This window comes from Cyphellophora europaea (genome assembly GCF_000365145.1).
Source record: "Cyphellophora europaea CBS 101466 unplaced genomic scaffold supercont1.7, whole genome shotgun sequence".
NCBI lineage: Eukaryota > Fungi > Ascomycota > Eurotiomycetes > Chaetothyriales > Cyphellophoraceae > Cyphellophora > Cyphellophora europaea.
In genome coordinates, this window is record NW_008481813.1 from 1096143 (window position 1) to 1112222 (window position 16080).

At 53.8% G+C, this 16080-nt stretch overlaps 5 protein-coding genes across 5 annotated transcripts; 3 read left to right on the forward strand and 2 right to left on the reverse strand.

The window, feature by feature from the left end:
* Positions 1-464: 464 nt before the first annotated feature.
* On the forward strand, positions 465-2432 carry HMPREF1541_07500 (uncharacterized protein; the record flags this gene model as incomplete). The annotated part of the gene is made up of 1 exon (XM_008721824.1): positions 465-2432. One exon carries the CDS (start codon positions 465-467, stop codon positions 2430-2432), a length of 1968 nt encoding a protein of 655 aa, XP_008720046.1.
* Positions 2433-2975: 543 nt separating this feature from the next.
* HMPREF1541_07501 (uncharacterized protein) lies at positions 2976-3920 on the reverse strand (the record flags this gene model as incomplete). The annotated part of the gene is made up of 1 exon (XM_008721825.1): positions 2976-3920. One exon carries the CDS (start codon positions 3918-3920, stop codon positions 2976-2978), a length of 945 nt encoding a protein of 314 aa, XP_008720047.1.
* A 216-nt stretch (positions 3921-4136) lies between these two features.
* On the forward strand, positions 4137-8285 carry HMPREF1541_07502 (uncharacterized protein; the record flags this gene model as incomplete). The annotated part of the gene is made up of 2 exons (XM_008721826.1): positions 4137-8039; positions 8088-8285. The coding sequence occupies 2 exons, from the start codon at positions 4137-4139 to the stop codon at positions 8283-8285; spliced, it is 4101 nt and encodes a 1366-aa protein (XP_008720048.1).
* A 472-nt stretch (positions 8286-8757) lies between these two features.
* On the forward strand, positions 8758-9426 carry HMPREF1541_07503 (40S ribosomal protein S12; the record flags this gene model as incomplete). The annotated part of the gene is made up of 3 exons (XM_008721827.1): positions 8758-8760; positions 8878-8986; positions 9086-9426. 3 exons carry the CDS (start codon positions 8758-8760, stop codon positions 9424-9426), a joined length of 453 nt encoding a protein of 150 aa, XP_008720049.1.
* Positions 9427-10421: 995 nt separating this feature from the next.
* On the reverse strand, positions 10422-11645 carry HMPREF1541_07504 (uncharacterized protein; the record flags this gene model as incomplete). The annotated part of the gene is made up of 1 exon (XM_008721828.1): positions 10422-11645. The coding sequence occupies one exon, from the start codon at positions 11643-11645 to the stop codon at positions 10422-10424; it is 1224 nt and encodes a 407-aa protein (XP_008720050.1).
* Between the last annotated feature and the right edge of the window lie 4435 nt (positions 11646-16080).

Sequence of the window (16080 nt, forward strand, 5' to 3'; positions counted from 1 at the left end):
CAAACATGTATGATCAGGCAGCTACCAGAAGGCAGCCGTGGTGCGTCACTCGGAGCTGCCTTCTCCACTAGATTGCAGGCGAGCACTCCGCCTCTGCCATAGCATGTTGCCCAGTCGATGACCATGCTCGCCCTACCATAGGACTGGAGCTGTCTACACCCATGTCAGACTAGGCTGATTTTCCTGTGGGCAACATATCCCACCAGGTCTCAAACCCTTCATAAACACCTTCGCGTTTGCAACTTCCGAGTAGATGGTGAGCTGTGCTATCAAGGCGCCATCTCAATCATCATAAGACGACCGTCGTTGAGCACGAAGTCTGCTCTCTTCTTGTATGCTCTCGGTATCGGTTCGTCCGATGACTCGCAACCATACACCCAAGTGAGAGCGTCTAGCTTGGCCTACTTACACACGGCACCACCAAAGTCCAGATGTAGAGTTGTTCTTGCCATTTCGAACCAAGAATGGATCCCTCACGCCGCCGTCCCGCTGCCGGACCAGTGGCCGCTGTGTCGAGCTTCTCTTCAACAGCGATCGAACTACCCGAATACATTGTCAGCACTTTCATGCCATCCCTACAACCACTTCTTGCGAAATACCCTCTAGCTTTCCGAATGATTGGCGTTGTTCTGGCCCTTTGGTATTTCGGGCCCCTCTCTCGCATACAATCGCTTTGGACTCGCTTCTCGTCACTGCTCGTCTCCTCAGTTAACGTTGCATCTGATGAGGACCTGTTCGACTACCTGGTCACTCACCTGTCAGAGGCCAACACCATTCGTGCCGACCAATCTCTTAACGCGCTGTCGAATGCTCCGAGGGAAACGCCCAGGCGAGGAATGCGCGAGCCTCCAGAAGAGTCCAATAGGCGGGCTACCGCTAACAACGAGCCTCCAAAACTCAAGTATGAGCAAACTCAAGGCACTCAACTTTTCATTCACAGACGTCGTCTATTCTGGGCAGTTCGAAAACCGGGCGAAGGCCACACCTTCACAGGAAGCCGCTACAAAATTGCCGAGAATCTCTCGATTTCCTGTCTCGGCCGATCTACTACGCCCATCAAGCAGTTCCTTGAGCACATTTATAGACTGAACAAAGATAAAGAGCGCACCCTTACTATTATCCGACGTCCATACAGCAGTGGGTACAGCTCTCGTTTGGCGTGGTCTCGCATTACGGCGAAGCCTCGCCGAGCTCTCGACACTGTTATCCTGGATACGATGCAAAAGGAAATGGTCATTCACGACATCGAAGAATACATGGATGATTCGACTTCCTCTTTCTACGGGCGCCATGGGATTCCCTATCGCCGGGGCTACCTCTTCCACGGACCTCCGGGCGTGGGCAAAACCTCATTTGCTCTCGCACTCGCCAACAAATTCAATCTAGACGTCTACGTTCTTACACTTCTAGACCAGAACCTCAGCGACTCCGACTTGATCTCCCTGTTGAACCAGCTTCCAGGTCGCAGCCTTCTTCTTCTCGAAGATATCGACACCGCCGGCCTCAGCTCCCGCAAGCCGAAATCTACCGTCAGCGCCAACACTGGGCCAGCCTCCCGCGGGACTCGTGGCGGTCCCCGCGGTGGCATGGGCAGCCTCGCTCCCGGGCGTCGGGGCAACCAACGCGCCGAGCAAAAGCAAAAAGCCTCCGAGACGGCCGATAGCGATGACGAAGAGGGCGGCGCACTCTCCAGCAAAGTCAGCTTGTCCGGCCTCCTGAATGCCATCGATGGTGTGGCAGCTCCGGAAGGACACATTCTCATCATGACGACCAACAAGCCACATGAGCTTGACGATGCTCTGGTGCGTGCCGGCAGGATTTCAGTGAGGGTCAAATTCGAGAACGCTAGCCGTGAGCAGGCAAGAGAAATCTTCCGACGCATGTATCGGGACCCGTCCGATGAGGCGCCAACTTCTATCACGTCTATCGCGGCAGCCGCCAAGAAGACATCGATTACGGCTTCGTACTCTGTGACGGAATCAGATGCTGAGATCGACGCTCTTGCGGCACAATTCGCAGAGACGTTGCCGGAGAAGGAATTCAGCCCTGCGGACCTACAGGACTATCTGCTTGTACATAAGAAGAGCCCGAAAAGGGCGATTGAAGGGTTGCGAGAGTGGATGGGCAGGGCCAGGGAGGAGATGGCGCGGAAAGACGAGGAGAAGGAGGTGGAGAGGGAGGTGCGGAGGGAGCGGAAGCGCCGCGAGGACGAAGGCTGGAAGGAGACGCTGCGGGAGGTTATGCGCGCGGAGAAGGATGGTCAGAAGGAGGACAAGCCAGCAGAGGGCAAGGCAGATCGGGGTGATGAGGAGGATGAAGGTCGTATGGAGAACATGAGCGAAGACGTGAAAGGCAGTGCGAAGGTTCAGGCAGCAGGTTTGGCAGTAGGCTCGGAAGCTGTTGATGCATCGAAGAGTGGCGAGGGTGCGTAGAGCGAAATCGAGGATCCTCGATAGTTATCCTCGATGGGGATGCATAGAAAATCGGGGTTTCTAGACAATGGCGCCTCGAATGCTTGACGAACATACAGCGCACGATAAAACAATGACGAATGAAGACTTTAATGCGCCCCACATGAGCACTGTGGTACTAATTGCACGTGTGCTACGGCTTTCATGGCGCGGCGGACCGCAGAGAAACGTCGCTGAGCGTTTAGAAAGGAGGGAGGAAAGGAAATATTTGAGCTGGAGCTACTTCATGAGCCAAATTTTGATGTCCTTACACGGAGCACCTCTTCCGGAGCTGACTTTTGGTAGGTTTCGGAGTAGGATGTCCGAGGGGTGTACAAGAAGTGTGGTGCAAGGTCAATGTCTATGTACCAAGTACTAAAGTCCGAGCTGGAGCTGGGAGCTGAAGCTGGTAGCTGAGCTAAAATGCTCCAAACAGCCAATGACTTACCTCAACCGAAGAAGATGTATCCCACAGCCCGATCAGATTACCTTTCATGGTAAATAGTTGACGAGGTCTATTTCGACTCACCATAGACCAGGCAACATCCTCCAACGCTGCTGTATGCTTTGCTGCTGATCTCGGAATTTGCTCAGCTGCCACTTCTTGGTGCCATCTGCCGTAACACCCAGATTCACAACGGTGAAAGCAAGAACGCAGATGACAGACCAATTGATGAGCCCGTGAGGTGCATCGACGATTGCAAGGCACAGATAGATGAGGCAGTCCGCTGTGTAGTGCGGAGCAACGATGTAGTTTGCGCCATATTCAACCGGCAAGGTGTACTTGCGTAGACTGGCCAGGTAGCAATGGTACAGATACTGCCACACGGAAGCGAATATGAATATCGAGACGGCAAGAAGGACAATGGCTGTTCCAACCACAGTTGATGGCCCTGCTGGCACATTTGTTGTCCTCGCGGAGTAATCCGCCACGATCGCAATTTGGAGGAAGAGAAAGAAAGCCAGGCCGATGGCGAAATGGCCAACCCACATGGTAGATTTTGGATTCGGAACTGACACGTATGCGTTCTCATAGACGCGTCGCAGCGAGTGCAGGACCAGAAGAAACAAGCTCAACAAGGGTTTCCACAGCGAGGCAGAGTCGTATGGACCCTGGATTGAGTGTTCAGCCGCGAGTCGAGACAGAGCGCGGCCACCGTGAAGTAGATCATACAGCCAGAAAACTGACAACGCTGCCGAAAGAACATAGAAAGAGATGAAGTAGGAATGGGATACCCGAAGCCCAGCAAGAGAGTCGAGAAGGTTTAACAGGTTCACGGTCGGTTCATATCCAGAGATCGAGGCGCTCTTCGAACCTGCCTCAGTTGTTGCTGATACATTCCTGGCACCATAGGCCAGAAAGCGGTCTCGTAGTGGTGGTATGGCGTGAAAAGCTATGGTGGTTGCGGCTGAGGCGAGGTAGAAAGTCCGTACGAGGGTGGTGATGTCAGGGGTGAAGGTACCTGCCATCATGCTACAGACGAGGCATTCAAGCTTCAATTTGGAGAGTAAATCACAATAGTAAATCGCGAAGGCATGTAACAAGTTGGGAGTCGAAAACAAATGTCGACTGGTCGAGATGGAGAAGTTGATGAATCCCTCTTCCCGGCAGGTGGTATTAATCTGGCGGGGGATTGACGCTAATGATAGTGTCCAATCACTATTGGGCTGCTCAAAGCTGGGCAAATGCCAGTGGGACTTATTGGGGGTGCCCGTGTCAAAGAAGCGGTCTTCCTCCTCACAATCCGCCTCTTCGTCTGTGCGCTCTCTCCACGCAGCGATACCTTGCATCTCAATTCAATCGTGATCGTCCAGCGACGACCTCAAACTGCCCATAGCCATCGACTGCGCCACCTCTGCCACCCTCATCGCACCGTGTTTGCCTGGCGCAGTGCTGCTTCGGCCTTATCAACAATCGTGACCAACCTTCAACCTGGAGGCCTAGCAATCACGGCCGACGACAAGTACAACGACATCGTCAACAATGAGACGCCCAATGAAATGACAGAAGCGTCAACTTCAGAGGTTGCTAACGATGTCACCGCCACAGACAAACAGCCCAACGACCTCACCGATAACCAAACAACACTCTCCATGACCAATGTCAAGACCGAGGATGCTCCCGAAGTCCCCAAAAGTGTCTCTAATGGCACCAGCGACAATCCTACCAAAGCCGCTGATGAACCTGATGCCGACGGCGATTCCGAGGCTGAGACCCTGATTCAATCCCCAGAAAAGAAGAAGAACGCGGTAGAGGGTGCTCCGGTGCTACAGCCGACCGGTTCGAATACCATCAAGAGGCATCGAGAGAATGGCGACACACCGGATGATGGCACTAAGAAACCCAGGAAGCGCAAACGCGATATCCCCAACCTCGAGATGGAACCCTCGCGCACTTCCAGTAGCTCGCCTCTATCATCCCCAAATCCGCAAGCGCACACTCGTGATAGTGATTCAGACATTTCCGACACCCCGCGGTCAGCTCGTAATCAGCGGTCCAAGCGTACGGTTTCCAAGGCTGAATCTGATGTTCTAGATGGTGCGCGTCCTTCCAAAGTGCGCAGACGGCGGCCGAGCGATATTCTTGCACCATCTGCCAAACACCGGAGTAAAGGCTCCACGTCAACCGCAGACGGTACGTCTGAACGTCGAGAAACTCGGTCCGCCACGTATCCACGCCAGTCATCGGAAGATCGATCGCCTTCTCCAAGACCGATATCTCGCGGCCATCGTCGAGGTGTTTCGACACAGCTTGTTTCAGGCGAATTTGAACGCAAGAAGCGTGGCCGGCCTCCCAATATCAGCACCAAGCGAACCATATCTACAGAGCGACACCGTTCAAGTTCCTCAGATGGCGATTCCAGCCCACCCGACCCGCGCCCTTCTCTGGAAAAGTTCGATTCGCGTGACCACATGTCACCAGCCAAAGCATCAGGTCCCCGTAAATATCGCGACAAAAATGGCCGTACCTTTTTGTCCAGGGCGTGCAATAACGACGATCTGGAGAGGGCGAAACAGTGCTATAAAGAGCGACCGGAAGATTTGAACCTTTCTGACAATGCTGGCAACACCCCTCTTCAGATTGCCGCTCTACAAGGATCTGCCGAAATTGTGCAATTCTTGCTAGAGAACGGCGCCGAGGTCGACACACGGAACATTGACAAAGAAACGCCGCTGATAGACGCTGTGGAAAATGGTCATCTGGAGGTGGTAAGACTACTGCTGGAGTTTGGCGCAAATCCTCGATCGGGGAACACCAAGGGCGACGAACCGTACGAGCTTGTGCCTCTCGACGATGAGAACTATGACACGATCAGGAAACTCATTGCCGACGCGAAAGAGCAAGACTTTACTAAGCGTAGGAAGTCGAGCGACAACGCCGAGGCACATCGCGAAGGCTCTTCCAGGGCTGCTTCAGCCGCAAGCGCCCGAGACTCTCCACCGATTCTTGGTCCTCGAAGTCCTCCCACTCTTACATCGCGGCGCAGAACTGGAAGAAGCGAATCTACCCGCAACGACCTGTTGTGGCAATCTCACACCCAAGAGAACCTGAGGCTTCTAGCATCGAAAGGAAACGTCCAGGGAGTTGCGACAATATTGAATGTGCTTCAAAAGGCAGAGCCTGCGGCTGTTATCGCAGCCGCAAAGGCTGGTCATGAAGAAGTTCTTCAGTATCTGCTGGCTATGGGTGAGGCGGATCCAGATCCAGATCCACTCTCTGACCACAAGCCTGGTTATAACACGCCCATGTTAGCTGCGATTGGTCGTGGAAACCTTGATGTCATTAAGCTTCTCGTCGAACAAACTGGATTCAACCCATCGAGAAAATGGCGAGGCAAGACGTACTACGAGATTGCCCAAGAACGTCGTGGTGAGAGCTGGGCAAAGGAAGTCAACATTTTAAAGGAAGCCTACGAGAAGCACATGTCGGGCAAAGCAAAAACAAAGTCACCCAAAAAGCTTCGTGAGCCTCCTGAGCGAACCAAAGAAAGACGTGCAAGGCGCTCCGAATCTCCACCTTCCAGCAACCTCCGCACATCCAGCAGTCCAACTATGACCCACAAGAGTCTTCCTGACAAGAGCCCTCGCTCTTTGCGCAAAGACAGCAAGAAAGAATTGTCCTCGCCACCGGAACGCGAGCGGCGGAAAGTTGACGCTTTGAAGGATGACAATGCAGTCGCGGTTGTCTCTGATCAAGAACAGTCAGTCCACGAGAAACGTGGCCATAAGCATCGCCGAAGCCAGAGCGATCTCCCTCTACCGCCGACCTCGGAGGCGGAAAGCCTCCAGCGTAGGCGAAGACTAGTAACCGGGAAGGAGCATCGCAGAAGCCAGAGTGGCGCAGGTGGCCCGCGTTCTGATGGCAGCGCCTCTGAGATTGAGGTTAAGCGCGAGCGACAAACCCCCGGCCTGAAACGTAACCGTGCCAGTGTATCACCCGAACCAAAGGACGGCGATGCGCACAGGGTGGTCGTCAAGAAACGACGCACAGTCCTCGAAAGCAGCCCAGAAGAGTCTCGTCCGGCACTGAAGGTCAAGCAAGCACATATGGCCGAACCGCAAGACGCTCAGATGAAGGATGGCAAGACCGAGGAGCTCGCCGGAGAAATTAATGTCCTACTTGCACAGGCCAATAAGAGCTTATCCCCAGAGATCTCGACGCAGGATGCGCCTGGGGAACCCGACACAGAGCTGGTCCCGCCATCCGAACAAGCAGACGACGAGACTGTGCGAAAGGCCGCAGAAGAAGCGGAGCAGAAGAAGCAAGAAGAGTTGAGAGTTGCTGTACAGAAGGAAGCTGAAGAGAAGGCAGCCGAAGACCAGCGCAGAGCTGAAGAGGAGAAAGTGGCGGCAGAGCGTGCCGCTGCCGAAAAGGCTGCCGAAGAAAAAGCGGAAGCTGAGCGGCTCGCGGCACAAAGAGCTGCAGCCGAGCAGGCGGAAGCAGAACGACGGGCAGCCGAGGCGGCGGAAGCACGACGCAAAGCCGAAGAGGCCGAAGCAAGAAGGTTGGCTGAAGAAGAGGAGGCAAAAAGAAAGGCCGAGGAAGAGGCTGCAGCTCGCAAGAAGGAAGAGGAGGAACGACAGGAGCGACAGCGACGCGAACGGGAGCTGGAAGACCGACAGCGACGGCAGGAAGAACAAATTCGGCAGCAGCACCTGGAAATTGAGCGCCGTCGCCGGGAAGCGCTACCAGCAGCACTGAGCAGAGCGTCTCTTTTGCTCGACACAGGTAATTTCGAAGAGGCCAAGTCTCACGCATGGCTGTCTCACTTCCTACCACTATATACTGTGCGCACGGCTCAGCTCGATCCCGTTGCACATCCCGCCATGGCCGACGAGAAATGGATCCCGAATTTTCAGGCAGCTGTTCTACTAGCTACAAAGGATCTCAATCTTCGGAACTACACAGCTCTCGAAAAGAGGCCTGTCTCGGCAGAGGAACAGGAGAGACTGTGGAAAGTTGGCAGGCATATGCTGTCGTACGAATATCCGACCAACAGTTACAATACCAGCATCAAGAAGGCCAAGCAGGTCGAGGCGGAGCAGCGACCCAAATTTTTGTCCATGACTGAAGTCTTCTGGGTCAAGGTATGTAGTATGCGATTATGGCGGGTACGCTCTTGCTAACATGATCAGCTGTCCGACTTCAACGACCAAATTTATCGCCACGACCATCTCTCAGGGTTGTATCTCAGGGAGCAGAAGATCACGATTAGAATACCTGACCAAATCACTCCTCATGGATCCCCACGCACTAACGGCATATACGGCTCTCCCCCAACACCACAAATTCCGAACGGCATCCATATACACGCCAATGGTGGCCCTCGCTAACGTTCGAAGGAATTGATGAACAACCACTTGCTCTCTTTATGTCGAAATTCTGTTTATGGGGCAGCGGGCATTCTCATTGAGCGTACGACGGGAAGCAGAACGGAGCACCAAGGTATCTTCCTGCGCGCATGGTGCGATGGCAATAACGACAATTGTAGATAATGCATGTGTCTATGAATACTCATTCTCCTTACAGATGAGTGTTTTGCTCTGACCGCATCTCCGACTTAGTACTGCGCCCATGCCTGTTCGGGACTAGTACTGCGTATGCCAAGGCCGCACTCTGCCAAGGGTCGAAATCAACCCGTAAAGCGACCCTGAGCCTTCAAATGTTCCCTCCACATACAATACCGAAATCGTTCGCTCCTTTCCCATCTACGTGAACTCTTTGAGGATCTTCCGACATTCTTGTCATCCCTACCCAACAACAAGTACATAACTGCGCATCGTTGAGTAGCGAGCAAACGCCAAAATGGTACGTCTCTGGATCTTGCGGTTTGGTCACGAGCGCGCAGCGCACGCCGAACAAACTTCCCGAGCGTTCGAGTTGGATGTCTTGGACACAATAAAGGCTGACTTGAGGATGATGTAGTCGGACGGAGAAGAGCCCACCTCCCCTGTCGCTGCCGCCGATGAGGTCGAGATCGCAGGAGATTCTGCTGCCACCGGCGGCTCGATGAGCGTGCTCGATGCTTTGAAAGGTGCTGTCTCTCCCACATGGTCCTATTCCCCTCCTTCTGTAACTATCTACGACCACCAACGACCGCCGCCAAACATGTATACTGACCCTTTCATCATAGGCGTCCTCAAAATCGCCCTCATCCACGACGGCCTGGCCCGCGGCCTGCGCGAAGCCTCCAAGGCGCTGGACCGACGCCAAGCGCACATGTGCGTGCTCAACGAGGCGTGCGAGGAGGAAGCGTACAAGAAGCTCGTGATCGCGCTGTGCTCGGAGCACAAGATCCCGCTCATCAAGGTGCCTGATGGCAAGCAGCTCGGCGAGTGGGCTGGTCTGTGCGTGCTGGACCGCGAGGGTAATGCGCGCAAGGTCGTCAACTGCTCGTGCGTCGTCGTCAAGGACTGGGGTGAGGAGAGCCAGGAGCGCAGCGTCCTGTTGAACTACTTCCAAAGCGAGCAGTAGAGTCGTGGACTCGTTGCGTGGGTTCGGGACGAGGTGGAGGCTGGTCATTAAGAGAAGCGAGGAGCGAGAATGGTGAAGAACGTTCATGGAAACGGGGCACTTGTCGCGAGACTTGACAACTCACATGTGTTACGGTTCTTACGCCACCTCCACCTCCTTCTACCCTGGCGAATATGGTGGGCGATGCGAGGACGGCGGGTGGGCAATGACAGCAAACCGATCGAAAATACCACAACGCTGAGGAAACCGTGGACGAAGCGATATTGTCCAAGTCAGGCACGCCTCCCCGCAAAACGGAAAACTCCCCAATCGAAACCAGATTCCCTTGACCCAAAGTCAAACCAATCCATCTCTATCCTGCAACGTGCACCTCACGGAATTATTGCCAAGTGCTGGCGACAAATATCCCCCAGAGGACACCAAAATCGCATGGAAAAAGGAGTTGTTTCTTCTGATATCCTCTGAATTTCCCTCTGCTTTCATCTTTTCCCTTTCCCCTTTTGTCCGTCCCTCCCTCCGCGCGCAACGTTGCGCCACATATCCCGACACCTGGGGTTGTCCATCTCTTTCCGTGACAAAGACAAAGCGAGAATATGGCAAAATTCCTATCTCCTTGCTGCCGCATGCTTACTTACGTAGCTGTCTGTTATCGACTGTCTGCTCCCCTGTTGAAAGTAGAGACGTCTGCTGATTATTTTACCAAGGCCCAGAATACTTCTCCGCTTGTTGAGCACACACGGTGTATGCAGAGAAGACGGCGAGAAAAATCCAAGTTGCGCCTTTTGGTTGGCAATTAACATTAGTGAGCGTTTGGACTCTAATACTGTCCTCTTCTCAGGAGACTGCTTTGTCTCAAGCGGATGGGTGTATCTAGGTGGTTATGTGGTCATTCATATCATATCATGATCAGTCACAATCCCCTCCGCCACCCGTCTCTCTTTTCTCGCTTCATTGGCTCGCTCGCCCGCTCGTTTCGAAAATCCGTATACGGAGACTCAGACAACGCCGGCGCCCTCGACGCCCTCGTCGCCACGCTGGACGCCCTGCATCTTGCGCATTTTGCGCTTGGCGCTCCCGAAGCCATCAATGCCCTTTGCCTGGTCTTCTCCCAACCAGGCTTTCTTGGCCTCGCCCAAGATGCCTTTCCCCAAGTAATACACGAACTGGCCCACCATGATCAGCACAAAGGCGATGGGGTACATCCAGTGCACGGACAAGCCGAAGACGCGGATGCCGATGATGGCGCCCCAGAAGTTGCCGGTTAGAAGGGAGATGTTCATGAAGGCGGCGCTGGCGAAGCGGTAGAGAACCGGGACCAGAGTGTAGAAGATGAACAGGATGAGAGTGAAGCCGACGAGATAGCCGGCGACGTCGCCGTTCCATGTCGCAGACTGGAACGAGCCGCGGTCGAAGATGGCGGCCTGCACACCGGAGATGATCATGGCCCAGAAGCCCAGCTGGCCAATGACCTCGTAGAGGGGACGGCCGGAGACAAACCACTCCTCGTAGACATTGGTGAGGCCGTAGCAGGAGGCGCCCAAAAGGGCGAAGAGATCCCCCTTAACCTGGTTGCCAACGGATATGCCGCCAATCGTAGAGCCCTTGATGTGGTCGGAGCCGATCAGGACGCCAACGCCGCCAATGCAGACGATGATCCCGATGATCTGCGCCCAGTGGTAGCGGACCTTGAGGAAGAAGAAGGAGAGAATGACCACAACGACGATAGCCCAGAAGTTGATGAGTTGGGCGCTCATAATGGTGGTGTAGCGATAGGCTAGTACAGTGAAGTAGTTGCCCTCGACGTCGAAAAAGGCTAGGATGATGTACTTCCAGCCGTCCTTCCACACCATCTTGCTCCAGCCCTTGAAGCCGTAACGGTGGATAGTCCAGGAGGTGTAGACCAGATTGAGCAGGACGTAATTGAAGAAGGATTGGAAGGCCGGGATGGACGTGCCCTCTTCGGCTAGCAAGCTAGACATGGTGTTGGTGCCGGTGATGCAGACGGCGAGGAATTGGCCGAGGAACAGGATGAACCAGAACTCCTTGGTCCTGAAGAAGGCGAGGCGTTCAGACCACGTCTTCTTGCCTGCTGCCGTGCCGGCCTCGTTGTCAGTGAGTTCGGGCTGGCCGTGCTCAGTAGATCCATGGCCGTTGGAGGCATAGTCGGAGCTATTAGCACGGATGGCCGTGGTTGCTTCGAAATCCTTGTTGGCGCTCATGGTTGCGACAGCGTTTCGTACCGACAAGCGATAGATTTGATGCTACACAAATTCTATGCTTGGGTGGAGACGGTAAACTGGAGCTTTATAAAGATTAGCGGGCGCAAAACTCCAAGAAGTCGCTCGCTGTGAGATGTAGCCTCAAAGGCGGTGGTAGGATGGATGGATGAAGAGAAGACCAGAAGGTAGGACACATGGTGGCGGACAGGGTTTTCTTTATGTTGAGCGGCGAGCCGCTGTCAGCTCCTCCAGCTCGGTGCTCGCCGTCCCAAGTCAGTTGGCGTGGGGTGGAGTGCGTGCAGTTTTTTTTTCTCGTGGCCGCAGGGTTCGAGATTTTAAGATCGTCCCAGGGCGCCTTTCGATAGGTGCAAGCTTTAACTAGCGTAGCCTTCCGGGCGGTCGAGAACGCCTGTCACGTTCATGGCCGTCGTTCTTTGGTCGCTGGCTTTCCGAGGTTCTTGTCGTCGTGACCTTGTTGACAGCTGCAGAATTTGCTTCTGCCGTCGTTCGAGATTCAATAGCGGTCATGCGCTCGTCTGCTTGATAGATCCAGTGCGGGTGGTCTTCTCGTATCGCCAACCAGGGGTCCAACTGCGGCTCGCACCTGCCCATCCCGCAAGCCACATCTGCAAGCCACATTGCTGCAGGCTTTCACCGACGAACTTGTGGTTCTGCTTGTACATGCAATAGCCTGCTCAATGCCCAGTGGTCCTAAGACATTATAAGCTTGTGAAAGAGAATAGTGACTTCTGATACGGATGGCTTCGACGGCTTTGATTCGGCGGTTGACACGATGATCGTTAGCTTCCAGCGCCGTGGCCATATTCCTTCCTTCTTGATTGATGCGGAAAGACGTGCCCTCCACGCGCGAGAAGATACATCGTGACTCTACTGAGGGACGGACAGAACGGTTGACTAGATACCAAAACGATTCATTGGGACGACCGAGACATCCCTCAAGGGTCGACAAAAATGACCGGCGGGCTCTTCAGACATGTTCCGTGCATTGAAGGCTTCTGGTGACGTCCCAGATCCGTAGGACGTCCTGATTCAGGCGATTCCATTTCAAGCAGGCTTTTTGCGAGGGATCCAGGTTGAAGTCCTTCATGATCTCTATTTGCCGGAGCCTGCTCCGCACTGGTCACTGTACCGAGTGTTGGCCCTACTGCTATTCATGGCGTGCCTATGCGACCATTCCATAACATTCCGCCCAAACGCCGAGAATCCCTTCACCCACATGCACCACTGGGACTGCGAGACAACTTCCGAATTACTGCTCGTTTAAGCCAGATCTTTTCACGCTGGACACGCCGAGTGCTGTCCAGTCTCATACGAGCCAAGATTGATCGTCGCGGCTTTCTGCTTGTGAAGCTGCAAAATATGCCGAAAACAGGCGGCTGAATGGTCCACGTTGAATCGTCACTATTTTTATGGTCACCGAGCATTGGCAGCAATCATCCTTTTGCAGATCACCTCGTACTGGATGCATCCCTGTCAGTCAGTACAAACCCTCACTGGCCAGAAATGCTCAAAAGGAGTCGGCTCACAATCCGGGGTGGCCCACTCGGAATCCTTGTCCGCACCACCGTTGCTGTTTCAGTTTGCAACATCCACTCAAGAAAACAACCACCTTCCGGCTTGTGCACCTCCTGGCCAAGAGAATGACGGCTCTTGGAAAGAATGAGGTAAGACCCGCCGCTCCGAGTACGTATGTCACCGCCCCCATGGGACCATTCAAGCGAAATTCGTTGGAAGAGATGGTTCAGCTTTCTGAGCATCAAGCAGAACGATTGTAAGCCAAGGGCACGGTCTCCCATCTCTCGAGAATACAAGTACTCTCCTCCTTCGCCATTCCGGACTCCCATTCACCCACACATCCAAGCACATCATAGCACTCAAAGATGTACAAACTTACCACCGCCCTTCTCATTGGCCTCGCCCATTCCGCCGCTGTCAACCTGACCCCCCGCCAGGACGACGGTGCCAGCATTCTCATGTGTCACGGCTCCTGTGAGCTCGACAGCACCGATGCCATGGTACGTTCTCCTGCTTGCAGCTATTCCCAACCTACCAGAGCCATACCTCCCGGCCACAACCCCTGCTGTTCGTGGTTTTGCTGACATCAAGACCCGCCAGTGCATTTGGCAATGCCCCAACACCTCGGTCTGCGGCGACTTCCAGGGTGACTGCCCGGTCGCTCTGCCGGAACCGATCGAACCTCCTTCGTCAACCGCGACGACGACCACTGGAGTGCCCGAGATGACGATTTTCTGAGCTGGGTACCGACGCCTCCAGGGGAGCTTGGTTGGTCAGGGAAGTGAGCAATTAGGGTCATCAAGACAGAAAAGGGAGTGGACCGAATAAAAGCGATTCGCATTTTGAGACAAACTCCCGAGTCTCTCGGAGTGTCGTCGTTCCATGGCGGCTTTCCCGGTTCTTTTCAACACACATTCGAGCTTCTTGCAGTTGATCAGAGAAGACAATTGTACAACATTCGACCCAACACTCTGCTCCAATGTTGGTTTCACGTAGAACTCTCTTTTCCCTGTGGTCTCTGGCCTTCAACTCATAACACCCGTAAGCAGTGCTGGTTTGTATTGATCGTAAGCAGTTCTCCTCTCACTACACATGACATGTTCGCGTAGAGCAGCAGGCCATGCGTGTCTTGACCCGGCGCCGACGACCAGCAGGAAAACCCGTTGTTATTCCAGATCACGTTTGACTTACTTGAATCACCAACAGCATTTCGAGATAGAGAGATGCTTATCGATGTTAATCATAGAGCACGCAACGGCCAGCACGCAAAGGCAGTAAGTGGACATCGCAAGGAAAAGCCGACTGACTCACCGTCGCATCTACCAGACAGACCTTTGCTAGTAGTAGGACTGTTCCTTACCTCTCTCTCCCACACTTCACGTCTCCCGCAGCACAACAAACTCACATCTGATCCGCAAACTCCTCCTCCTCCTCCTCCTCTTCTGCCTCATGGCTATCCGTTGCCCGGAATTCCACGAGTTCGTCACGGAGATACGCGGGCACAATCGTAGTGAAGGGAGCTTGAAGTCGATGACGGGAGTAGAGCGGCAGCTCTACTTCTCTGGACTCTTCAGAAGAATCGGCAGAATCTTGCTGGACACCGATGGAAGGGCGACCGAGACGTCTCTCATCAATTAACGTGGAAGTCTGCTGGATTAGAGCGATCATCGTCGGCTGAACCATCGTCGGATGAGCCAGGCGACGTGTCCAGAAACGTCTGTAGAAAGCGGTCAACAGTAGCACTAGACACCGTTGGGCTGGCTGAAATGGCCGCAACATCTGAGTGTTGGCCGTTTGTTCCACCAGACAGCCTGTCGGCCCAGTCGACCACGTCTGTTACTTCTCGTGGCGAGAAGGTGACTGGAGTCACCGAGTCCTCGTGAACTTCAGTAGTGACGGGGCGTAGCCTTGCTCGTCCCGGATTGCTGTAAGCTTCACCAAGAAGCGAGCCCAGGTCCAATGGCGTGATAGGTACATCACTCTCAACCCCACTTGTAGGTACAGATCTTCGAGATGACCGTCTAAATGATCTGCCAACGGAAGCATATGACGGTGGGAAGTGGCCTTCACCAGCATAAGCTGGAGGCTCTGGCATGCGATCGCCCGGGGAGTAACCGGCCTTGTGGCCGTTTTCTGGCACGACTTTCTCGAGGGTGCCTCAAATTCACTCCTCTATAACTCGGGCGTGGGGAGTAAGTCGGAGGGGGACGAGAGAGGCTAGATCTCGAATGTCCACCATTTCGAGGCGTGAATGGCACGGTCGGGAGACTCGGCAGACGCCGACCAGGATGCGGCGCAGGATCTAAGGTTCTTGGAACTTCTGGTAAACCGTCCTGATCACAGGGAAGATTGCCCATGCAGTGGTTTTGTATCTCTTGAAGATGCTCAACAGTGTAGTTCACATTCCACTTATCTTTGACAATAACGCGAACCTCGTAAAACAAACGACGGCTCTGTAGCATATCCACGACCTTGTAGTATATCCCATCCGAGACCAGGATGAAAATTGATCGTCACAAGCATCATAGTCGATCACTTGGACGCCATGACTAGGGAGCGTTGTGGGTACGTACACACCTTCCAAGACAGATTCAATCTCTTCGGGGAGAAGGTCACGTTAGTACAACCCACTGAAGTGGCAAGCAAGACATTCAGGTATACAGCCTTGTGCAGCTTTGTGTACCAGCCACCGGACTTGCTGTACTGACACAACTTCGTTAGAGTTGTCGATCTTGAGATTAGAAGTCTCATGCATTGCAGAAAGGTTGACCATAGTTTTCGTGATTATAAGATAGTTGGTACTTCAGGATGTTTGCCTCACGTCTGCCCTGTGTTTGGCCGCTTTTCGACAATATACAGACAGAGGATTGTGAACTTCTTTGTAAGACATTGCGAACAC